At 38.5% G+C, this 25,210-nt stretch overlaps 1 protein-coding gene and 1 long non-coding RNA gene across 12 annotated transcripts in view; one reads left to right on the plus strand and one right to left on the minus strand.

Annotated features, from left to right (window-relative positions):
• On the plus strand, nucleotides 10,707-13,881 carry LOC109726241. Of its 7 annotated transcripts, XR_002220465.1 has the most exons (5): nucleotides 10,707-11,340; nucleotides 11,502-11,726; nucleotides 11,851-11,910; nucleotides 12,580-12,711; nucleotides 13,636-13,881. It is a non-coding gene; the product is annotated as an uncharacterized LOC109726241 (long non-coding RNA). The 7 variants fall into 7 exon arrangements; XR_002220464.1 differs by lacking the exon at nucleotides 12,580-12,711; XR_002220466.1 differs by lacking the exon at nucleotides 11,851-11,910.
• LOC109726461 (importin beta-like SAD2) overlaps nucleotides 14,967-25,210 on the minus strand; it is a 56,919-nt gene continuing 46,675 nt past the window's right edge. For 4 of the 5 annotated variants that reach the window (XM_020256048.1, XM_020256047.1, XM_020256046.1 and 1 more), the window contains 8 exons: nucleotides 22,697-22,800; nucleotides 22,408-22,587; nucleotides 17,724-17,860; nucleotides 17,480-17,619; nucleotides 16,956-17,032; nucleotides 15,643-15,751; nucleotides 15,379-15,528; nucleotides 14,967-15,271 (listed from right to left, as the gene is read on the minus strand). In XM_020256048.1, the coding sequence (XP_020111637.1) occupies nucleotides 15,237-15,271; nucleotides 15,379-15,528; nucleotides 15,643-15,751; nucleotides 16,956-17,032; nucleotides 17,480-17,619; nucleotides 17,724-17,860; nucleotides 22,408-22,587; nucleotides 22,697-22,800 (932 nt within the window). In that variant the 3' untranslated portion in view covers nucleotides 14,967-15,236. The remainder of the gene's footprint in view (nucleotides 15,272-15,378; nucleotides 15,529-15,642; nucleotides 15,752-16,955; nucleotides 17,033-17,479; nucleotides 17,620-17,723; nucleotides 17,861-22,407; nucleotides 22,588-22,696; nucleotides 22,801-25,210) is intronic. The other variant, XM_020256045.1, reaches the window with a different exon arrangement.

Below are 25,210 nucleotides of genomic sequence, written 5' to 3' on the forward strand. Positions count from 1 at the left end.
TTCATACCTCCGTAAAAATCAAATTTAAATTAACTAGTTCGAAACTTGTAGATATGCAAAATTTTCATTCCAACGTAAATTCTGAAACTCAAAATTTCATGTGATCAGAATCAAAGCAGAAGTAAGAAAATCTTATTAATTACACAAGTAGCAATTATTGCAACTCTTCATATATGCATACCAATATATGCTGTACAACGAGTAGTGCATGATTACATAATATAGGGCTTTTTTTGCAAACAGCCCCCTGATAAAATTTTTTTTTAAAATTGACCCGGTCAAAAATTTATTTGCAAAAATGACCCTACCCCTGCCACGCAAGCGCCACGTCAGCGCCGCGCGGGAGGGGCAAGAGTTTAAGTTGAACACGGTGAACCATTCACCGTATTCAAACACGGTGAATGGTTCACCGTGTCCAATACAAATATCCCCACTTAACCAAAAAATGGCTAAATCGAGTTAGTTGTATTGGACACGGTGAACCATTCACCGTGTTTAATACTAATACAGCCTTAGCCAAAAAATGGCTAAGTCCTAGGTAGTTGTATTGGACACGGTGAATGATTTACCGTGTCCAATACAACTACCTCCACTTAGCCATTTTTTGACTAAATGGGGATATTTGTATTGGATACGGTGAACCATTCACCGTGTTTGAACACGGTGAATGGTTCACCGTGTTCAACTTAAACACCTGGCCCTAACCCCGCCCGCGTGGCGCTGACGTGGCGCTTGCGTGGCAGGGGCAGGGCCATTTTTGCAAATAAATTTTTGACAGGGCCAATTTTAAAATAAAATTTTGTCAGGGGGCTATTTGCAAAAAAAGCCTCATAATATATAATACAAAACTAACATTTACCAACATTTTTTTAGCAACTCTTAAGCATATGTTACTAGTTATTTTATTTAGTAACACACAAATAAAAGTGTTGCTAAATATATAAATTCATCAACATTATATAATAAATGTTGCTAAAAGCTATAATTACCATCATATATTATTATATGTCACAATAATAATTAATATTTTAAACTTATATACAAACATAATTATAAAGTAACTATGGAAATAACATAAATTATAGAAAATATTGGTAGTTAATTAAGAAATACCTTAAATGCCCAAACAAGTGTATGAAAACTTATTAGTCGTGGAACTACTTTGGCCAGATGTGCAAACTTATATATTTTTTAAGTAACTTATAGTTTCAAATTGAATCAAAGGTTTGATAGAAATTAAAAGTTCAATTTTTAAACTTAAATTTTTGATTAAAAATTTTAATATCAAACTATAAATTTATATATGAATTAAAGTTATAAATTTAATAACGGTTTAAGATTCAAATTCAAATTTTAATTTACAATTTAAATATAAACTCAAATTTAAATTTGAGTAGTGCATTTTAACTTGAATATGAATGTTGTAGTAAATTACATATTTGAATTTGTATTATTAATTTTAATTTTAAATTTAAATTTAAAATAAAATTTTTTAATTTTAATTATAAATGTAAGTTGTTAGTTTGATCAATCAATTAAAACCACAAATACTATATTTGCTATTTTTTGTCATTAAATGGGAAAAGATACTGGAGACTAACCCAAATCCAAACCCAAACCCAAATGAAGCTGCAGGTTGTGTTATGTTTTGTTTTTTATTTCGGTTGAAACCTTTAGGTTTGTATTTATTGCCTGTTTTGCTTTTTTTTGGGGTGAAACCTTTAGGTTTGTATTTACTGTCTTTTTATTGTCATCTATGTCGATCATACAATGAACTTACATATATATTTTTTAGCTGAGTACTAGTGGTTTTTCGGCTGAGGTTTGTCTGTATCTCTGGTTGGGTCCCCTTTGTTATGAGTTATCATGCATTAAAGGCGATGAGGTTATATTAGTTATGTCTTTTCTTCTCTTTTTTTTTCCTTCTTTGTTTTTGATTGCTTTGTTTTTTGTCTCTGTTTCCACTGAATGCTATGTTCGTTCGAAATTTTTTCGATTACGTGTCGAGTGCAGTTATGGCATCGGTAATTGTTATGATTTATTTCCGTGAGTTGCTTCGTGATGTTTGCCAGAAGTTTTCAATGTCAGCTCTGAGATACGATATTTCATATGAAAATGTCGAATTGTTTAAGTGTTACATCGATGTTGAAATTCCTAGAGGGGAGTTTGTTATAGAGGCCATTAGGTGTTAGGAATTCCAATCGCTTTTAAGGTGAAAGACGCAAATTTGGAGGATAAGAAGTTCTTTGAGAATTGCTATGATCCTTATGTGTTATAGTAACTGTAAATTGGTCTACTTCTTGTTTATATATTTTTTTTATTTACTATTGGCACTTTTGCTCTGATATATGTTCTTTAGTTATGATGATATTGCCTCTTGAAAAATAAGCTACTTTTTAGCTGATTAGGAACAAAGAGTTTCCTTTATGCATTTTGAAAACTATGAGCTGTTTGGTGTTTCCTTGAATTTACTTGCAGTTTTCAATTTCAGGACTAATGTGCCGTCTAATTCTAGTATTGTTGTATTTATCCAATTCTGTTATTTATCTAGGATATCAAGTTATTATTACTACACCTATTGCTACTTTTTTGCTTCCTATGAATTGTTGATTTTGCTTTTTAGCATATTTGGGTATGTGAATTAGTGTTTGGATTGCCTATTGTGCTCACAGATTGCTTCTTGGCTCCTGTAGAATACTGGATCTTGGTAAATGAACAAGGTTATAGTATGTGTTGCTAGTCAACATGTACTTACAGGGTTTTAGTGAATTGAAAACACGTTTTGGCGCGAAATGGATGCGAAAACAAACTCAAAAACTCTAGCCCTATAAAGACATGCTGTCTAACAACACATACTGTAACCTTGTCTATTTGTCATGGTCCAGTATTCTACATCAGTCCTTCAAAAGCTGTAATTTGAATTTTTCAGTTCGTTTTTGCATCCATTATGCCCCATCCAATTGTTACATCTGCCAAGTACAGTTAGGGATTAGGAGTTGAAGCAGGAGTCAAGTAATTGCATAACAGAGTAAATAAGAGGATCAGGTAGGGTCTTAGCTTTTCAATGTTGGCAGCTTGGACTCGGAGGCGAAGCGAGAGCCGAAAGCCCTTCGACTGGAGCGGAGATCAGGCAAGAAGGCGTGAGAAGGGGACGTTGGCGGAGCATGGGAGATTTGGACCTTGGGCGTACCGACAGGGAGACTGGGATCATCCGACAGCTTGACAGCTTGTAGGCGGGTCGGATGGTCCGAGTCTCGGGTCGGAGTGAAATAGCGAACCCAGGGCCCGCAGAGTTGCGGATAGTGCGAAGAAGAGTGGATCCGACACCACTTACCCGATGCATGCATTCTTGGGCCGGGGACCCAATCAGAGCCCAATTAGCACCACAATTGTCGTAGATATGGAGGCCCATTGGCTTGAACTCACAGCCTCTTTTAGGAATTAGATATTTATTTTCTAGAGGAAAATAAAAGGCAGATTGTAACTCCAAAAACAAGTAATGAGAATTATGATAATTTCTTCTCCATCTTGTATCTCTCTCTCAACCCTAATTCTCTCTCTCTTTCTCATCTTCTTCTTCTTGTTTCTTATCATCTCTTCTCTTATCCTCTCTATTCTCCTTTTCTTTACTTTAAATTATTGTGTTGCATTCCTGATTTATTGTGAGCGGCCATAATTGGAACCCATCATCCCCAACGTCGTCCATCGTTTCAGCGAAGTATTATCATCAACGGGTTGCGTTGAGTCAGGTATGTAACAATTGGTATCAGAGCGGTTCGATCCCAGGGCTTTGTGTGGTAATATAGCTTCCGAACTCCAATCTCGGCATTGTTGAGTTTAATCGCGACAAGGATTTCTGCGTTGCCGATTCTGAACCGAGATCAGAGTTGGACAAAAGAAATCACCACATAATAATCCTAAGACTGAGTACCTGATCTGAGGAAAAACTCCCTCATTCCTCAGATTATATCACCCACGAGCACAATAGATCATCCGAGGCAAATCAAGGCATCAGTCGACTCAATAGGGAACCACCTTAATCAGGTTTTTTTCCTCAGAACGACAAAATTCGGGGGAGGCGAGGCAACAAGTTTAAGTTTAACCCAAAAGAGTATCTGGAAGATATAGATATGGCAGAAGGGACCCGGCTAAGGGATATTAGTGATCATATCCATTCTTTAGAAGAGAAGTACCAGCGGTTGGGAACGGATCATTAGGCCAATATAGATACACTTACCCAACAAATTGCCGAAGTGAGAGAACCGGACAGAGACAGTTTGAATCGCTACAAGCCGAAGCCAACAAGAGACATGAGGAGCTACTGAAGCTTATAACCGCCCAGGCGCCTACATTCAAGAATCAAGGCGAGGCACCTTCTATTGACCGCAAGTTTAATCCTGGAAGTAGTAGCACGCCATTAACGATCAGAGAAGGGAAGGGCAAAGGAATTTTACCAACTCCCAGCATGCCACAAGAGACAGAGGAAGAGCACACTTCGCCGTGGGGTCATCAAAATTTCAATCATCACCAGCATTTACCATACCCTCAGTTGGACTTTCCGTCATTCGATGGAGAAGATCCCAGGAGTTGGATCGAAAATTGCGAACAATACTTCTAGTTATATCAGATACCTCAACATCAATGGTTGAGTGTAGCGACGATGCATTTGATCGGTAAGGCGAAGACATGGAAGCAAGGCTATTTCGTCAATAAACAGATATGGTTTCTTGGGACGAATTTACTGAAGCAGTGTGTCGAAGATTTGCGCAAATAGGGGAAAGATACCTGATCCGAGAATTTAGCAACTTGAGACACACAGGAACATGTGAGAAATATCAAGAACGGTTTGAGGAGTTAAGGTATCAACTACTATACTACAATCCTCATTTAACTGAAGAATACTTTATCGCGTGCTATATTAACGGACTCAAGGAGGAGTTGATTCATTTCCTGGACATTGCGCATCCGAACACATTGGAAGAGACTTATGAGCAAGCACAGTTGCATGAGAAGGCCATAACCGCACTTAACAAAAGAAACAAATATTTGCCCAAGAGGTCGGGAGGTCAGTACTAGTCAACTTCGTCATACCGAGGCAACATTGAAACTGGGATCAATAAGGTTAGTGAAGATCAAAAACCTTCGCACCAAACCTCACAAAGAAATCAGGTGAATCAATACACAACCAACAGGCAGTTAATGGAACAAAGGAGAGCAGCAGGACTGTGTTTCAAGTGCGGAGAAAAGTATTACCCGAGACATATATGCGTAAATAAATCATTACATGCTTTACAGGCCACCGAGGAAATAATGGAAGTTTACGATGAAGATTGTTTGCAAGAAAAAACGGGGGAAGAAGGAGTTATAGGAGGGGAAGAGCAAGGGTCAAGGGTTATACTTGATGGTGAGGAAGCACAGGAAATAGGAGTTTCAGTCCACGTGCTGAGTGGAGAGAAGCCTCAAGACACCATTAAGATACGGGGCGAAGCAAAGAATAAAACACTCACCCTTTTAATCGATACCGGGAGCACGCATAGTTTCATCGACCTACGGGTAGCCAAGGAAATTGGAGCGAGGATGGAAGCGGCCTCACCTCTGGTGGTAACTATAGCTGATGGACACAAAATGTTGAGCAAACTCAAGTGTCCTGAATTCTCATGGACTATGCAAGGGCAGAGGTTTGTAACAGAGTTAAGGGTAATTGAATTGAAGGTGTCAGCGTTGTGTTAGGCATTGACTGGCTTAAATCTTATGGGAAGGTAACCTTCGATTTTTCGCTAAATTCGATCACCATCATCAAGGAAGTGCAGAAGTTAGAGTTGAAGGGAATTGAAGAAGGATCCACATTAAAAATGATATCGGCAGCACAATGGAGGCAGGAAATCGAGACCGGGGAATGCTATCTTTTAAATCACCAGTTAGAATCAGATGAAGCAAGTTTGGAAGTGATTATACATCCAAGGATACCACTATTGCTGGATGAGTTTCAGGATGTGTTCGAGGAGCCAAGACAGTTGCCTCCTCCTCGGATTCACGACCATAAAATTCCCTTGCATCCCAACACCACCTCGGTGAATATAAGGCCCTACAGGTACTCGCATGCGCAAAAGGAAGAGATCGAAAAACAGATTAGGGAATTGTTAACCCACTCTATAATACAACGGAGCAATAGTCCATTCGCTTCTCCGGCCTTGTTGGTTAAGAAAAAAGATGGAAGTTGGAGAATGTGTATTGATTATCGCCAACATAACAAGTGCACTGTGAAGGACAAGTTTCCCATACCAATTATAGATGATATGCTAGATGATTTGAATGGCTCAAGGTATTTTTCTAAGATAGATCTGCGATCGGGTTACCACCAAATACGAATGGACCCTTCTGATGTCTCGAAAACAGCCTTCCGAACTCATCACGGTCATTATGAGTTTCGGGTCATGCCGTTCGGCCTTACCAACGCCCTAGCGACGTTCCAAGCCGTCATGAACTGTACGTTTGAACCTTACTTACGAAAATTCATTTTAGTATTTTTTGATGATATTCTAATCTATAGTAAAAGTCTAGAGGAGCATGTGACGCATTTGCGCATCACACTAGAAGAATTGCGCAGGCACAGATTCTATGCTAAAAGAAGTAAATGTTACTTCGGGCAGAACCAGGTTGAGTACCTGGGTCACATAATTTTTGACAAGGGAGTTGCCACCGACCCTTCCAAGATCGAAGCTATGGTTCAATGGCCGGTACCCAAATCTGTTAAGGAGCTTCGTGGGTTCTTGGGACTTACTAGATATTATAGAAAATTCATCAGCGGATACGGGAAAACTAGCAAACTATTAACCGAGCTTTTGAAGAAGGATCACTTTCATTGGAGTGGAGAGGCCCAATCAGCATTTGAAGAATTAAAGAGGGCCATGACTAAGGCTCCAGTGCTAGCTATGCCGGGTTTCGGTAAGCCTTTTACTATAGAGGTTGATGCGTGCGGCACCGGGATAGGAGCAGTAATGTCCCAAGAGGGGAGGCCAATAGCATATTTGAGTAAAGCGATCGGCGGAAGGCATCTTGGGTTGTCAACGTACGAAAAAGAATTTTTAGCTATACTTATGGCAGTGCAAAAGTGGCGGCACTATTTGAGTGCTAATCCCTTTGTGATTAAAACAGATCATGAGAGTCTGAAACACCTCTTGGAGCAAAAGATATCAACGCCCATGCAACAGAAAGGGATGTTGAAGATGATGGGGCTGAATTACACCATTTTGTATAAGAAGGGGAGAGAAAACGCCGCGGCAGATGCACTATCTAGAAGAGAAGAATCGGAAGGTCTTTCTTTAGCCATATCTGCGGCAGTACCATTCTGGGTACAAGAGGTGGTGGAAAGTTACAAGGGAGATCGACACTGCGAGAAGATGATAAGCGAACTAATTGTACAACCTACCACCCAGGGGCACTACACGTATGGCCATGAATTATTACGCTACAAGGGTAAGCTATATATTGGAGAGACCGGCTCATTAAGGAGACAAATTCTGGACCAGATGCATAGTTCAGCCTTGGGAGGCCACTCGGGTATACAGAACACTCACCGAAGGGTTAAACAACATTTCTTTTGGCTCGGAATGAAGAAGGAAATTGAAGAATGGGTAAAAAATTGCACTGTCTGTGCTCAGAATAAGGTGGATGGAACTCCTTACTCTGGCTTATTGCAACCTTTACCTATCCCACACCAGGTTTGGGAGGACGTAAGCATGGATTTCATAGAATCTTTACCCAAGTCAGAAGGGAGAGATACAATATTGGTGGTGGTCGATCGGCTCACCAAATATGCGCATTTCATATCGCTGAAACATCCCTTTTCTGCTTTAGATGTGGCTAAGGCTTTTATGGATACTGTATGTAAGCTTCATGGATGTCCGAGGAGAATAGTATCGGATAGAGATAAAATTTTCGTAAGCCAGTTTTGGAAAGAACTCTTTCAGTCAATGGGAACAAAGCTGCACATGAGTTCAGCCTATCATCCAGAATCTGACGGTCAGACAGAGAGAGTTAACAGATGCTTGGAAACATACTTGAGATGTATGTGTTTCCAACATGCCAAGAAGTGGCATTCCTGGCTATCACTGGCCGAATGGTGGTATAACACGAGTTTTCACTCATCTATAGGCATGACTCCATACGAAGCATTATACGGACAGCCACCTCCTAATTACCTGGTGGCCCCCGCGGACACGGTTACCTCTCAGGAAGTTAAAGAATGGGCCGCAGACAGGGAGCAGTTAACACGGGAACTGAGGGATCGACTAAAGGTAGCTCAGAATAGGATGAAACAACAAGTGGACAAGCACCGAAGGGAGAAAGAGTTTGCTGTAGGGGATTGGGTTTATCTAAAATTACAACCCTATAGGCAGACCACGGTGGCAGTAAGAAAACATGTTAAGCTGGCCGCGAGAATTTTTGGTCCTTTTCAGATTCTGGAGCGAATAGGACCGGTCGCTTATAAGTTGCAGTTACCTGACGGATCGAGAGTTCACCCAATGTTCCATGTGTCTCTTTTGAAGAAAGGCCCTCCAACCTCGGTTCCAGCTTCCCCGATGGCACCTATGGTAGGAGAAGACGATGAATTGCTAGTCGAGCCAGAAAAAATCTTGGATAGGAGGGTGATGAAGCGCGGAAATAGGGCCGCCACTGAAGTGTTGGTTAAATGGGCAAATCTACCAGAAGACCGCGCGACTTGGGAGGATTATTGGCTTATCAAGAGTCAATTTCCTTCTTTTGATCCTTGAGGGCAAGGATCGGATTAAGAGGGGAGGATTGTTACATCTGCCAAGTACAGTTAGGGATTAGGAGTTGAAGCAGGAGTCAAGTAATTGCATAACAGAGTAAATAAGAGGATCAGGTAGGGTCTTAGCTTTTCAATGTTGGCAGCTTGGACTCGGAGGCGAAGTGAGAGCCGAAAGCCCTTCGGTTGGAGCGGAGATCAGGCAAGAAGGCGTGAGAAGGGGAGGTTGGCGGAGCATGGGAGATTTGGACCTTGGGCGTACCGACAGGGAGACTGGGATCATCCGACAGCTTGACAGCTTGTAGGCGGGTCGGATGGTCCGAGTCTCGGGTCGGAGTGAAATAGCGAACCCAGGGCCGGCAGGGTTGCGGATAGTGCGAAGAAGAGTGGATCCGACACCACTTACCCGATGCATGCATTCTTGGGCTGGGGACCCAATCAGAGCCCAATTAGCACCACAATTGTCGTAGATATGGAGGCCCATTGGCTTGAACTCACAGCCTCTTTTAGGAATTAGATATTTGTTTTCTAGCTTTTAGGAATTAGATATTTGTTTTCTAGAGGAAAATAAAAGGCAGATTGTAACTCCAAAAACAAGTAATGAGAATTATGATAATTTCTTCTCCATCTCGTATCTCTCTCTCAACCCTAATTCTCTCTCTCTTTCTCCCTTCTTATTCTTCTTTCTTATCATCTCTTCTCTTATCCTCTCTATCCTCCTTTTCTTTACTTTAAATTATTGTGTTGCATTCCTAATTTATTGTGAGCGGCCATAATTGGAACCCATCATCCCCAACGCCGTCCATCGTTTCAGCGAAGTATCATCATCAACGGGTTGCGTTGAGTCAGGTATGTAACACCAATTCACTCAAGCCCTATAAGGACATGCTGTCTAACAACACATAATGTAACCTTGTCTATTTGTCATGGTCCAGTATTCTACATCAGTCTTCCATAGGCTGTAATTTGAATTTTTCAGTTCGTTTTTGCGTCCATTATGCCCCATCCCATTCACTCAAGCCCTATAAGGACATGCTGTCTAACAACACATACTGTAACCTTGTCTATTTGTCATGGTCCAGTATTCTACATCAATCCTCCATAAGCTGTAATTTGAATTTTTCAGTTCGTTTTTGCGTCCATTATGCCCCATCCAATTCACTCAAGCCCTATAAGGACATGCTGTCTAACAACACATACTGTAACCTTGTCTATTTGTCATGATCCAGTATTCTACATCAGTCCTTCATAAGTTGAAATTTGAATTTTTGAGTTCGTTTTTGCGTCCATTATGCCCCAAAATAATCTCCAATTCACTTAAGCCCTATAGGTCATGCTGACTAGCAACACATACTGTAACCTTATCTATTTGCTAAGATCCAGTATTCTACATCAACCATTAGTCCTCCATAAGCTGAAATTTTGAGTTTTTGAGTTCGTTTTCGCGTCCATTTTGTGTCAAAACGTCTCCAATTCACTCAAACCCTATAAGGACATGTTGACTAGCAACACATATTGTAATTTTGTCTATTTGCCAAGATCCAGCAATCTACATCAAATATCTCTAATTCACTCAAGTCCTATAAGAACATGCTGACTAGCAACACCTACCGTAACCTTGTTTATTTGTCAAGATCCAGTATTCAGTAAGAGATTCAGTTAGGAGACTGTAGTGTTCTGACAAAAAAATGAAAATAGTATTTTTCTCAAATGATGACAGTTTGTAAATTAATCGACACGTCAGGATGCTGTTGGGACTCAGGACGAGTAGGATTTGTTTTGAGCATGAAATGGCCGTTGCAAATAACTCCGAAACGACATTCACTTTCAGCTGGAGCATGTTTGTGTACTATTGATGCCACGGGTACAAGTTATCCAACCAGCTACCCTTAATTGGGTTTTTGGCTTCTTTTTTAGTGTTCAGCTGAGTATTTGGCATCCTCTCTCCCCTAGTCTTCTTCTTCTTCTTCTTCTTCTTCTATTTCTCCTCACTCTACTTCTTCTCCTTTCCCTTCTCTCCTCACTACTATGGACTACCCTGCGCAGGATTCTTGCTGCAGCCAGCAGCAAGACAAGGGAAGTAGCAGTAGCTTGGAGAAGGAGTGATCATCCAATGCTGCATTGAGGTGTAGTACTTCTTTTACTCATTCTTCTTCTTCTTCTTCTTCTTGTTTTTCTTTTTCTCTCTTCTTTTCCTGGTTCCTTCCCTCTCCTTGCGCAGTGTCTAGGGCTGCTATTGCTGCCAGCAGCATGGATGCAGCCACCGGCAGCAGCAGTTCCAGCAGGATGCTCTTGCAGTTAGGATTAATAGTAGAATTAATGAGCAATTGCATCTCCAACTCCTTCCCTTCCTACATTCCATCTCTGTAGACTCATTCACCAACCCAAAGGGCAGTCTTAACTGCCAGAGGAACTACAGCTGTAGCTATGGCAGCTTGCAGCATTGCAGCAGTGGAGATGAGAGGGAGATCGAGTGCGAGGAAACTTACACTCTTGATGTTAACTCCAGCTCCTGGTGGTGTTGATGAGGATCAGGGACTTAGGGATGCTTGAATTCAGTTGGATTTGAGGTCAGTATGATCTAATTAGGTAATTTTGGACCCCTCAAGCTGAAATCCTGCATGTGTGTTGGTTTGGTTAGTTTCTGTCCAATTCTTCAAGCTGAGAATTGGAGGTGGCTATTTGGGAGTGGTACTGAGCTTCTTCTTCCTCTCTTCTTCCATCCCAGCAGGCCATCATAGTAATTAGAGCAGCAGCTGCATCCAGAGTTTTGCTAGCAGCTTGGATCGGCAGCTGCCGCTAGCCAGGAGTCTAGCTAGCAGCTGGCAGCAAGGGAGGGCAGAGAAAAGAGTTAAATTAACTGAGTTTCGAAATTCCAATTTCAAAACTGGAGGTTCTTGACTTGAGTTGGGATTGTTGGGGTGCTGTTCATACCTTCCTTGAACAGGAATTGCAGGTTAGTAGCTCTAATTTCGATGTTGATCAAAGAGGCGCTGAAATGCTGATTTTTTGGACTGATTTGGGCCAACTTTGGATTTTAATAAAATTCGCTTGATTTTTCTCTTGGAGCTGAGCATTAGAAGGGTTGAGAGTGATCTTAACTTCATGCTGTAATGACTGGGATCTGGACCAATTTGGAGGTAAAATGAGTGAGAATTTTAGTTTTTATTGAAGTCGAAAATTGAAAATTAGTTTTTACATTGAATCTGAATTCTTGACCTCTATTTATTAATTGTTATAGAATTTCGTGGTGAAATTTGGATTTCTCTAGTAGTGTAGGAACCAGAGATCACTCGTAGATTGTCCCATGCCCTCTTCTTGCCCTGGATTCCCATGTTGAATAAAAAATTGCGACGTCAAGCTGCAGTTCAGCAGCAGCACCAGCAGTAGCCTTCCACAATAGCAGCTGAGTGTGATAATGAAATTTATTGGATTTTGATGCTTCCAACTGTACAATTGGAGCGTGCTCATGGACTACTTGGTTATGAGGAGTTAGGGGAGCGAGTTGTTTAGTGGAATTGTTGAGGAATTGAGGTTCAATTATCGTAAATGGTTCATACTGCTGATTTTGAAGGTTTAAACTTTATGTTTTGGGAGTTTTAAATCCAACTTCTTTGTGAGTGATTTTTAGAGGATTTTAGCTCATCCATGCCTAAATTGTAACTTATTCAAAGTTGCTCCAAGTTGAATTGTAAGGTATATTGGCTCCAAATTAAGTAAATTTAATTCTGAAAGTCGAATTTACATGTAATTAATATTGACTTCCGTTAGAAATTTTATTCGACTTTTAATTTCATTAAATCCAGCAGGGATTTTTGGAATTCGTCTTTACTTCCTTTTTAATTGGAGCTAGCGGAAGATGCTTGTAGAGTTTCAGTTTGATCCGTGGTCGGATTAGCACACTAGGTGTTTGATGTTTACTAAATTCATCGGGATTCCTTGTAAGTCTTGTAGTAAAATTCAGCACGTATATGCATGTCTTGATTTCCATAATTGTTTAGCTTAAATTTTAGATTTGCATGTTTAATATGAAATCTGAATTTTGGAGCATGTTAAACCTATTTTGAGATGTTTAATAAATGCTGAATTGGGATTTAATTTAGGAGAAAACCTATACTTTAACATGTTAATTGGCATTGTTAGGAATTAACTTCAGTAGCTATTTTTACTGCTTTCTCACCTCTGTTAGTGAGCTACGTGTAAACAGATTAGTGTAGGTTGGATTTACACTTGTGCTGAGGTGCCGAGTGGATTTTTATAGTGGAGTCTAGGCCGATTTGCATAGTCGGGTGCTGCGTGGACTGAAGGTGGTCCCAGATATTGGATTTTTGTATCAGATTATACCGAATGCATGTGAGCTTCAGTAGTCTGATCTAATTGATCATTTGCATCATACCGTCTGCATGAGCCAGGTTCGAGCTCGACAGAGACTACGCCTTTTTGCTTAGCTGGTTAACTCCCCCAAGTGCAGCTCCGGAGTGAGGCCTTTTACATGTTGATGTTGCAGCAGCCTTTTTGGGCGACCTACATAGGACCCGTTACCCCTATGGGTAGTGCGTGGTGATAGATTGGCGCAGGCTTGACCGGCCTTATGGCGGTCATGTAGATTGAGTTGGTTGAGTCTTCTCAGTAGATAGTTGATGCATATATTATAGAATTAGTGTGACTCGAGCATTAGTAGTGTACTAGTACATTAGCTGTAGATTTCTTCTAGTTTTACTACTTTTGCTCCCTTACTTATCCTGTTCTACCTTTCAGTTTCGTAAACTTAGTGGGTAGGCCGTTGGCTTCTGTGATGGTACTCACTAAGGGTTACTTTACTTTACAGTAGTTCTCACACCCGTTGTTATTCCTTTTTCTTGCAGAGCCACTTGTTTCTGTCGTCGCCACTTATCAAGGTAAGGGAGTCGTGAGTTAAATCCCTTTCTACTCTGGTTGTTTAGCTAGTGGCGTACCCAATTGGAGGCAGTTTTTGTGATAGTCATTGTACGTACAGATGTATTTATTTTTCAATTCAGAGTTAACGTGAGAGGTGGTGTTGTACTTATGGATGATACTTTTGTACACCTTGGATACATGTATGTGCAGTAGACTATGTTTTAGCTTTAGTAGTTTCTTTACAACTTTTTTACATGTTTGTAGTAGCTCTTGTATTCTTTATAAATACTTTTTTCGCTTTGTGTACATAGGCTTCCTATACATGCGGCGTATCTGTTGGCGAGCTCAGGTTAGACTGAACCTTGAGGCATGACTAATAAGTTGGAGTTGGATGAACCAAATAAGTTGAGTAAAACTGCGGTCCACAATAGATTTAATGGCAAGAGGCTCCACAATAAAGCTAATGTCCAGATGGTTTGAGTTAGGTCGAAGCCTGTGAACGCTGTGGCTGAGCCCTTAAGTGACAATAAACGTAGCTTTCCTATCAGCATATGTTTTAGGATAGTTGGTTAGCACTTACGATCCATTGTAAAGAGTGGTGCCTAATAAGTTGAGTGAAACTACGATCCATAATAAATTTAATGGCAAGAGGCTGAAGAATAAATCCAATGTCCGGATAAGTTGAGTTAGGTCGAAGCCTATGAATACAGTAGAATGTGCCCTTCCTATCAGCATATGCCTTTAGGATTGTTAGTTAGCATTGACAATCCACTGAAATAGTGGGGCGAGGTAGGTGGAAACAGCTATCTTAATTGGCTCGATCAACTGGACCTCACATGCCGTCGACCGCCATACTGACCCGAGTTGAGTTCAGATTGGCGATAAGCGCAAGCAACGCTTGATAGACGCTCAACTCGGTTCCCATTTCAAAACAAAAGTTTACAAGAAAAATTCAAACATTCAAACATTCAGAAGCTTGGATTTAAAAGGAGAGGAACAAGAGGCTACACATAAGAAAATGAAACAGAGCAGGCATGCAAATAATTCAGAAAGAAACTAGCAGTAACTATTACGCATTAATGTTCAACAGGGCTAATACTTTAGACTCATTAGTAACTGTTTGGTCTACTTTTACCAGCTGAACAATTTAGAAAAGTGATAAATTAATCGTGAAAATTTACGAAGAAATATAAGTTTCAGACAACAGTACTTTCTCAATTTCCAGTGTAAACAAAGTCATATGCTTTAGCAGAAAAAAGGAATAGCTATGCACTGCTAAATCAGACGACAAACAAAGCAACTACTTGCAAGAAAAATCTGTACATCACAGCCTCTAAATGTTAACATGAAGTAAATTTCATATTTACAAAAAGGAAAGAGGAAAAGAAATTATTTCTATGTATGTACATCACTGCGAGGGGAAAAACAGAAAAGAGAGAAAGGTATACAAACCTCTTCCGTATCTATGATGATGACACTAAACACGGGGCCCAGCAAACCTCTTCCGTATCTATGAACCTCTTCCGTATCTATGATGATGACACTAAACACGGGGCCCAGCAAACCGGGAAAAAAAAAGAAAAAACAGTTACCACCTTCTCCAGAGCTGGATCAGACCACGGCCTATACAAATAATATGCACTCCAGTTTATCATCAACCAAGAAGATCGCATGGCATGACGAATATTGTGGACGCAAAAACTATCAAGCTACGATGATTGATCAAGTACCACTTTGTGGTTGTTCTTGAGAGTCTCCTTTCCCATCTCTATTTCTTCTCTCTTCAGCATGTTGATCTATGCAAACCGCAAGTGTTCGGTTATGCAGGTCCAAGCTTCCCATGAAGTTGTGAAACCTGGCTGGATCAGATGCTTGAATAACTGCAATATTTTATGTTACATGTCAGACATGTCTCACTGAAAAAAAAAAAAGAAGAAAAAGAAAAGAAAAAGAAAGGCTGATTAGCATAGTTCAGTGTGTACTTAATATATTACCTTGGACAGTTTCGACAAAGAAAATGAAAGGGTCCACCTCATCAATTGGCGATTGCAAATCTTCGTCATCACAGTAATCATCATCAGATTCATCATTTTCACCGTTTTCCTGGAATCCTCTCACTAGATTTTCAGTATTAAAAGATGAAACAAAATTATACTACGAAAAATCTATGTTTTTATATTAATATGCCATTTCCCACTTGCAAACATAGAGCACAATGACTTTGTTTGTGCACTTGCAACGCTCATTAACCTTATATCCAACTCACTCCCTTCCAAGTTATGCTAGCTTAAATGTGCTGCCCTTGAGTGAGTCTAACCCGAGAGTGAGTTCATTCGTAGTCATGAGTTCTCCTTCATTCTTCCTTCTATTTTCTACTATTTGATAATTTTTCTGAAATTTTTTGAATTTTTTTTTTCACCTTCTTGTATTTGAGTTTTTAAAAGAGAGAACAAAAAAACAAAAGAAATAGAATAATACTTAAAAACCTTCCATTCAAGCACCGTATTTAGCCCTCTGCAGCAGTGACATATGGTCTGATATTTTAAGTAATTTTAATTTTGAAAATCAGTAAAATCTTCAGAAAATTTCAGAAAAATTCCAAAAAAAATTCCCGGTGGAGTCCCAATTAGAACGATTTTAAATTTTCTACTTTTGTGACAGGCTTTCCTCTTCTTTAAATTGCTACAAGCATACAAGCCTATATCCTATCACGGAAATCTTAACCCTAGTATTATTTATTTCCAACCTAAAAGCCAAAAAAGCCACCTAAAATGTTGGACGGCAATTCCTTGCTGCATCGATATTGTTTACACTATAACCAATATATCAATTATTTAGTTGATCGAAATTGAAAGGAAGCAAAAGAACTGGAAAAAAAAAAGAGGGGGAATTAGATCCATACTTAATGCAATTATTTCACAGATAAATGATATTCCTTGGCAGGTAAGAGGAAAAATCCCTGGCTACAAAATGAAATAGGGTAGAACAGCACATTTTGATAGCATGCAACGCTAGTAGAACAAATTGATTTAAGAAGTTTACGAGGAAACCAATACAAGAAAAGAAAGCGGGGTTCTACAAGACCAATTGAAGAGGCACAATATTGTGAAGAAAGCACGGATGACTGAAAACTAATAACCACTATGCAACTAGAAACAAAAGCCAACATTTGAGCGCAATAAAGTTTAGATAGGATGACAAATATGTATCAGTAAAATATACAAGTAAATAAATGATTTAGTTTCGTAATTAAGATAAAATTGAGATCTTACCATAAGTGATCAAACAGCAAATAAACAGCACTAACCTTTCTATTCCCATCCTCCACATCAATTCGCATTTCTTGATCCAACTCATCTACCCTGTCGTCTTCATCATCTGCAGCTTTAATAAGAAAAATAAGATTAAAACAACTAAAGGTATGCAGACTCCCAATAGCAATATTTTCTGCAATTTTATAATCTTGTTCTACATATCAGACGCCAAAGAAGGAGCAAGTTTAGTAAATATAAATAGTCCAGAAGAACACTAAGATCTAAGCATGAATACGAACGACATATAGGAGAATATACGACAATTTCAGTTGGTCAAGCATTCACTCTGTATTCAACAAGAGATGAATGCCGCTACTGGTAGACAATGCATGAATAGATGTTTGGAGTATAGAATATTTGGAGTACAGAATAGTATAAAGCAAGTGAACATAGGGATTTAAAAGGTCTAAAAGATTGCACCTAGTAAAGGAAAAAAGAATAATGATAACTGAATTCTCAGATCAAGATGCTTCTTGCACTAGTAATAGAAGAAACAAAGATAATGAAGTTGCAGTACCTGTAGCTTGATTCTTGTAAGACACGAGCAGGGCAAGTATGGCTATGAAGACGCTTTTAAAAGCATCTTGTGGTAGTTTTTCTGCTAGAAGGCCAAGAAGTGAAGTTAATCCCAAGCAGCAAACTTTTTTATCATGTGCTCTGCAATTAGAATGATGTATCAGAACTATAATTTTGGCGACAAAGGACATGAAGAGGAAAAAGGGGGAAAAAAGTATCAAAGAAGCAAGGAATGACAACGTCACCTTCTAAAATTTGCACGGCGACCACTCTTATCAACTTGTAGTAGCTCAAACCAGAAATTGAAAATTTCAGTTGTAACCCCGAGCTTATGAAGAGTATCGAGAGTCAAAGAAGCATTATAATAAAGCGCATTTGCTATCTGCAGAGCAAACAGAAGAACAGAATTAAGCATCATTTCAGAAAGATATTTGAAAATAACAAAGTCATGATGTGTAGAATATTACAGACTTCGCTATATGACAATAAATAATTTAGATATGCACACTGACAGTCCTCACGGGCAAACAGATGTTGCCTTAAAGAATCAGAAAAGAAGTTTGATCAACAGATTTCATAGAGTGCCCTATTTGTTCCTCACGTATTCTTGAAGAACAAATAAATTCGGGCACAAATAAATTATCATGGCCATTTTGCACAACTGTAACACAGTTTTTTGGTGCAAATACAAACTGGTCCAAACCAAGGATTGTTTGTTCTGCCTCTGCTGCCCCCTGCCACCCATGCCATACCATGTTAAGGCCATGCTGGCACATGGCATAGGGTGGTGCCGACACCATATCGGCAAAATGATTTTGTTTTTTGAGGTTTTTGGGATCTTTTTTGAGTATTTTTAGTTGAAAAAATTTTAGACAGGTTTTCCACACTTGAAAGATGAGTTTTCCACATTTGAAAGATGTAGATTCAGTAAATCTACTACATTTGGAGCAATTAGTGCAAAAACACTAATTGCATAATGAGACCAACTTCTAGTGCAAAACACAAATAAGAAAACTTCCCCCAAATTTTCTTTTAAAGCATTTTAGATCTAGTGGATTTATCCATGGTAATTTTTTTTTTTTTTTTATATAGATTTATACCCAATTATGATTTTAGTTTTGTATTCATGCATATGCTTTTCATAATATATGCAAGTTTTATGCAATGATTTTTTTTTTCATTTATTAAGATCTTTATGACTATATTTTTACTAAATTGTATGAGATTTAAAACTTGAGTCATTTTTATGGCCATTATATATGTTGAAACACTCTAAAAATCTAATCTTTCATGAAAATTTGAGTAAAGAAAATTTGTGCCAATGAGTGCTAGTGTGCCACTGGCATAGGCAGTCATGCCGACATTCACACGCCCTGTGCCGCCGTGTCATGCCATGCCACTAGCACAACAATATAGGCCATGTGAACAACACATCAATCTAGGTCCAAACAACTCCTACTTGTGCAATTGTATACTCAGCCGAAAGAATTTAGGTGTGGGGCACCTAACCTATTCCGTACCGTGCCCGAAGGAAGCAAAACACATGGGGTAGGACGCCTTCATAGTAACATGCAATACCTAATAGCTGGTGTGCAATTCATTACAGCATGAGAGTAGCAACTTAAGCTGTGCAGAATACCATAAATACTAACTATTATTTTCTTCTTTTCTAGCTATCTCTTTTTTTTTTTCTCCCTCCTTTCAGATGTCGGAGCAAAGGACTTCTCTTCCTTCCCTTTTGTCTCCAAGAAAAAGATGATCTCCACAGTGTTTGAAGCACCAAGATGATAGAGTTATGGAACTGATAAGTTGGAAACTCATTTCTCACCTAGATCTAGGATAGATCTAGCAGATTTAGGACGACGGCTTGACATACCCTTCACGGGTTTATGTGATGAATTCAAGCTATTATAATAGAGTATTTTTAAGGGCTCAATAGTACTTTTTTTTAAATATATCTTAGTTGAAATAAAACTAGAATCAAAGAAATTGATTTATGGATTATGGTCCCTCAATGAATTTTCATACAATAATGTTGCAATTTTCCATGAAAAATTTAAAAAAAATGATGTCCTCAGATTCTCCTCTATGCTTTTTAAAATTCAAAAACAAAAGTTAAAAATATCAACAACAATGATGTATAGATTCTGCTGTTTCTATTCATCATATGGTCCCTCGACTCCCTTTGGATTTCTATGGAAGGAGCTTGTATTTTTAGTTAAAAATTTACAAAACAATTAATTTCATAATTTTTTATATTCTATAAAAGAAGTAATAAAAATTGAAATAAGTGAAGTTGATCCAGCTGATCGGTCAGTGCTAATAGGTCACTAAAGCAAGCAAGAGAATCAAGAATCATAATTATAAACAAAAAACACTTAAACCAACATTATAAAACTTTCCATGGATCAAAAAGATCAAACTAATACCACACTAGAGTGTGTCAACGCATGCCAATAAGAGACCTTTCAAGTTTCTTGGCACACCGTCACGCTCACATGTTGTCTTGGTATTGTTTCATGCCATACTGTACCAGCCGGGACTTGGGACACCATACCACTTAAGTTGAATCCTCACTTATCTATAGTACTACTACTATCAACAAATTCTTTTAAAAAAGGGGCAATTGCTTATATACCCCTGAAAAGTTTCCGACTTTCTAATTTACCCCCCTTAGAAGGCTAATATTGAAACTATCCTTTTTACGTTCCAACCTATTTCAAATATACCCCTAGAGTTAAATTTTGTTAATGAACTGTTAGCCATAACTGTTATTTCTATAAAATTACTATTTTGCCCTTTCAAATATACCCTTCTACTATCACCGATTTTTCTTATTTGCTCTTAAATTAGGGGCACAAAAAGTATTTTGATTTTTGGTCTTTTCAAATATATTCTTCTACCATCACCAACATTTCTTATTTGCCCTTAAGTTAAGGACAATAGAGGTATTTTGATTTTTTTAAACTTTGGCAGATATTTAACTTACGTTTAACCAAGTTACCTTAATGGGTGATAACTGCAGGGGTTTTTTGGAATAACGGAGGAACATATGAGAGGTATATTAGAAAGAAAAAAAAAAGTAGGGGTAAATGAGATATTTCTAAAGTTTTGAGGGGTATATAGGTAATTATCCCTTACAAAAAAACATTTCTCAAGGAACCGGAGAAGTTACTAGTTCAAGGTTTATTGGTTTGACCACTAATTCAATTACTGGCCAACTCCGTGACACCAGCATGACATTGTAAATATAAATTACTAAATTAATTATACATATGATACCATAGTGAGTAACAATAATCCTATTTTGCTATGAATCAGTAAAATTCCAAGTAACTTACATTTAGCTAAAAATTTGATTGTATGTTATTGACCTTAAAAACATATTCTAGTGTTAATTGAAAAAGTTTATTATTTTCGATCGTCTGATTGAAGATCAAATGAAAGGAAGAAAACCGGATGACTTGAACAAAACTAGAATAGCAGTGGTTGTATAAGTTAAAAAATCCAAATAACTGTACTCAAATAAAGAATGTTAATCTCTTTTTACAAACATAAGCTAGTTAGTATGCTGCTATAACGACCGGACCCGCTAGCAATAATAACTCATTGGGCCCAAACCATCGGCCCAAATTGCTTAAACCCAATTATTACGTCTAGCACAATCAAGCTTATATACTCCCACATCTAGCCATAACTATCCGATATGGGACTATTAAGGTGTCACAGCCTCTGTTAGTAAATTCACGAATAATTCGCGAATTTTTGGAAAAACGAATTAAACGGTCGAAGACGTATTTTTCTGAAAAATTTGAAAAAAAACACGTTTTTTTTCCCAAAAATAATTATTCGCGGATTATTCGCGATTCGCGAATGATTCGTCGAAAAAAACGGCACTCGTGGTCGCGGACATCGTCGCCGCTCTCGTCGCCGAAATCACCTGGGTCGTCCTCCTCCTCCTCCTTCTCCGCCGCCCTGGCCGGTGCCGGGAGCAAGAGGGCCGTTCTCCTCCTCCGCCGCCGCCGGCGTCGAGAGCAAGAGGGCCGCGGCGGCAGAGTTTGTCTTGCCAGAGGCCGTCCGCGGAAACATGGATGAAAAGGCACAGCGTTTGGACTTAGGGGCGGACGGATCATGCGCGGTCCACGAGGCCACTTCGGCCTTCGGCCTCGTGGACCGCTTAAGAGGGAGGTCCACGGTGGACCTCCCTCTCAAAATATATNCGTGGACGCCTTCTCCATTGCTGAGAAACCCGTTCTTCGTCTCTGCCTCAGTCGGGGACAGCGGCCCCAATCACCAATGTTGCCTCATGGGTCGCCACCCTCGGGGTTTGGCGTGGCGACGGTGGTCGAGATGGGTGCTGCCGGTGCCGGAGGAAGGGGACTAGGAGGGGTGCTGTAGGAGGGTTAATTGACAATTAACCAGGGAGAGTTAATTGGGAGAGTTAATTAGGGCGGAAGAGTTAATTATTTAAGATTAATTGGAATAAATTAAATATTTTATTTATAAATTTGTAATTATTTATTAATATTTTTAAATATATAATATAACTCTTATATATTATTAATATATGTTTATTATAATTTTAAATATATTTAATCTATATATATAAAAATTATAATAATAATAAATATAGTATATTAATTATTATATATTTATTATATAGCCGAATTTTTGATCCCGGATTTTTAATTGGTGAACGTGTAATATCCGTATAAATCACGTATCCGAATAATTGCCGATTCCGTTTTTTAGCCGTATTTTTCAACGAATTTAAAAATTAATAGACGAATTTTATCCGAATTATACCCGTACCGAATTTTTGCCGAATCCGAATTAACTAAATATGGTCACAGCTGCATGCTAGAAGGAAAAGAAATAGGCAATTAGCCGAAAGTCAAAATAGGCTAGTTTGAGGCAATGGTTTCTTACCACTTGTACTAAGAGGCATTTCAAATATGGCTTCTCTGTTCTATGCAAGCGATCAATCGTAACAATGAGATATGGCTGGATCCAGTGGTCAACATGGCCTTTGCAGTTTTGCAAGACTGCTGCAATGAGTTTAGGTGCTGGCTCAATATTGTCATCATTCAAGTTCTTATCTGTAATAATCTGCATACCATGACACCACATGTAAGCCACACATGGAGGAATGAGAATCTACATTTGAGGAAGAGGAAATGCAGTAATCTGAAAAGAAATGAGTAAGCTAGTTGCTCACAGATGAGAGTGTAACCCACAGGCTTTGCTGATAATCAGGCTCCTTGCACGCAAGAAAATGAGCAGTATCTCGGGATATGTAATTGTTCAGCGGAACTAGAATATCTGAATCAGAAAAGGGAGAAGGACAAACTTGTTTATAGCAAGCATAAAAATCTGGCAGCGAAGGATCAATTCATCTAATATATACCACAGAATTGAATAACAGGCAATGAAAGATATAATGAACTTTATGTCCTCTCATTACAAGGACGTCAGTTTTGAAATTTTCCACACTAAGTCATATGAGCAAACTTTAGATGATGGGGATCAGGCCACATTCATCATACCCTTGCCAAAAGCCACATTGTAGGAATTTTATGCAGCATCAAGCTTTTTTCATCCATTTTATATGACAACTTTGAGATTATCACAAGTCAATTGGAAAAAGATTAAAACTTTTACTTATTATAGCCTTGTCTAGCTATTCTTACACTGACATTCTATGGAACAGAATGTGCCGATGGTGGTCTCCTATTTTCTTGTTACTGTTGATTAGGTTGCAAAGTCCTCCTTTTTTCTAAAAAAAAAAAAAAAGAAAGCAGCAAAAACAAATACTACTTTTTTGGTGTCATCAAACAAACTGAGATGCATAGAATTCACCATTCTCTTCACATTCAATCATAGAGAATTTTGAGTTTAAAATAACAAAGAGAGAAGCATAAACATGACCAACCAAACAGGGACTGAGAACTAGCCAACTATTATTCACATACTGACTGACTAAGGTGTCCTAACGTGATACGTTTAATAAGAATCAAGGTACGGCAGCAACAAGAAGGGAGATGAGGTTGTGGCATTTACCAATTACTAAAAAAAAAACTAATGATAGAGTTCTAAATTATTACGGTGCACTATAGAAAAGAAAGAAGCACTAGTAAACTGTATAAAAGCAATCACCAATACATATGATGAAACTACGAGTGCCACAAGGAAATCGCTTGACAGATTATAAAATGTTCAACAATAATGGAGCCAAACCAAATATCAAAAATATGTTCTAACTTGCTTGCGTTTGATATAGATGAATTAACTAAGATATTCAATATGAAGTTGCATGATGTATGCTATTTGCTGATGACATTGGTTTAAGTCTTCAACTATTAGTATAAGACAGAATTTGCACCAAAGTTTTCTTCGTAGAAAAATGGGGGCATCATTATGTAGTAAAAAGGGAACATGATATGGCATGTGCCATGGCATTCCCACGAAAGCCCCTCCCTCCAAATCTTACTACGGCAATATGTCTATCCTCAAAATTTGTTCTACCGCACAATAAGACATGCTTTTCATGATCCTTAGGTCTTATTGCTTTCTCACTCAAGTGGTAATTGTGATCTATTTACGTTTTGAAATAGATCAAAGGACACATTATTGTGTCAATGCAGGGCAAGAGATGTCAGGACAACAAACCCCTTGTTACTGTATTGGTATCTAATTACATTTTGAAATAGATGAAGACTGAAGACCTACTCAGTAATAGAAAAAGACACACATAAACATGGTTTTCTCATTCAAGTTGTAACAGTGATCCACCCTATCAGCTTAGAGGTGAAGGACGAGGAAATTCTTGTTGAATCTGAACCCTCAAAGTTTGTTGAATCAACCTATCTTTGTTAGCTAGTCTGTAGTTTGTGACGCACTGAATTCCACACATATATAAGCATCATAAGATATAAGCTAGATAGGATGGCTAGCACATTCTTGAAAGGAATCCTCAAATAGGAAGTGTAGAATCAAGCTTGATATGAGGATACTGGTAAATGTCTCTAGTGTCTCATCAAACAAATTTGAAACTACTTACATTCTTGCCGAGAATTAAGCAAGGAATTATTTCCATAGGAAGTCCTATTATAGAAGGAATTGATGGCGTAAGTTGGAGTTATGATATCCTCATGCGCAGACCAATGCTCTAGGTGAACCAATCAAGCACGATGTACATTATACTACATGCTACATTTACTATAGAGGACATAAATATCTATGCTGGGACAGAAAATTACTGAACAAGTATATAAGTTTTAACTTAAGAGGAAGGCTTCTTAAGGTCTACATATCCAAGCCAAATATGTCACTTCAAAGATAAAATAAAATCACTTTTAAGCAGCATTTAAAGGTCTCAACTTGATGATTCATAATAATTCTCATCTAAATAAAAGTTAAAAGATAAGTTTGTGTTTTGCCTCTTTTGTTGATCTCTCCATGTTTTAGCTCAACGCATGAAAAAAAAGTGTGAAAAGGGTGCGTATTTTACTCACTAAGCAGCCTGGTACAATTTTTTTTCCTTAACTGAAGTTGTTCTTCCTAGAATCATCATGTTATGGAATAAAAATGCCCTGATAATGAGAATAACATATCAATGAACTTTCTTGGTCCAGAATAAGTTCAATAAATGACCTCTTAAGAAAGTTTGCGTGATAATAACAAAGATAACCATATGAATGCAAAGCATCATGCAAAAATAAGCATCTGCAAC

This window comes from Ananas comosus, linkage group 21 (assembly GCF_001540865.1).
Source record: "Ananas comosus cultivar F153 linkage group 21, ASM154086v1, whole genome shotgun sequence".
Taxonomy (NCBI): Eukaryota; Viridiplantae; Streptophyta; class Magnoliopsida; order Poales; family Bromeliaceae; genus Ananas; species Ananas comosus.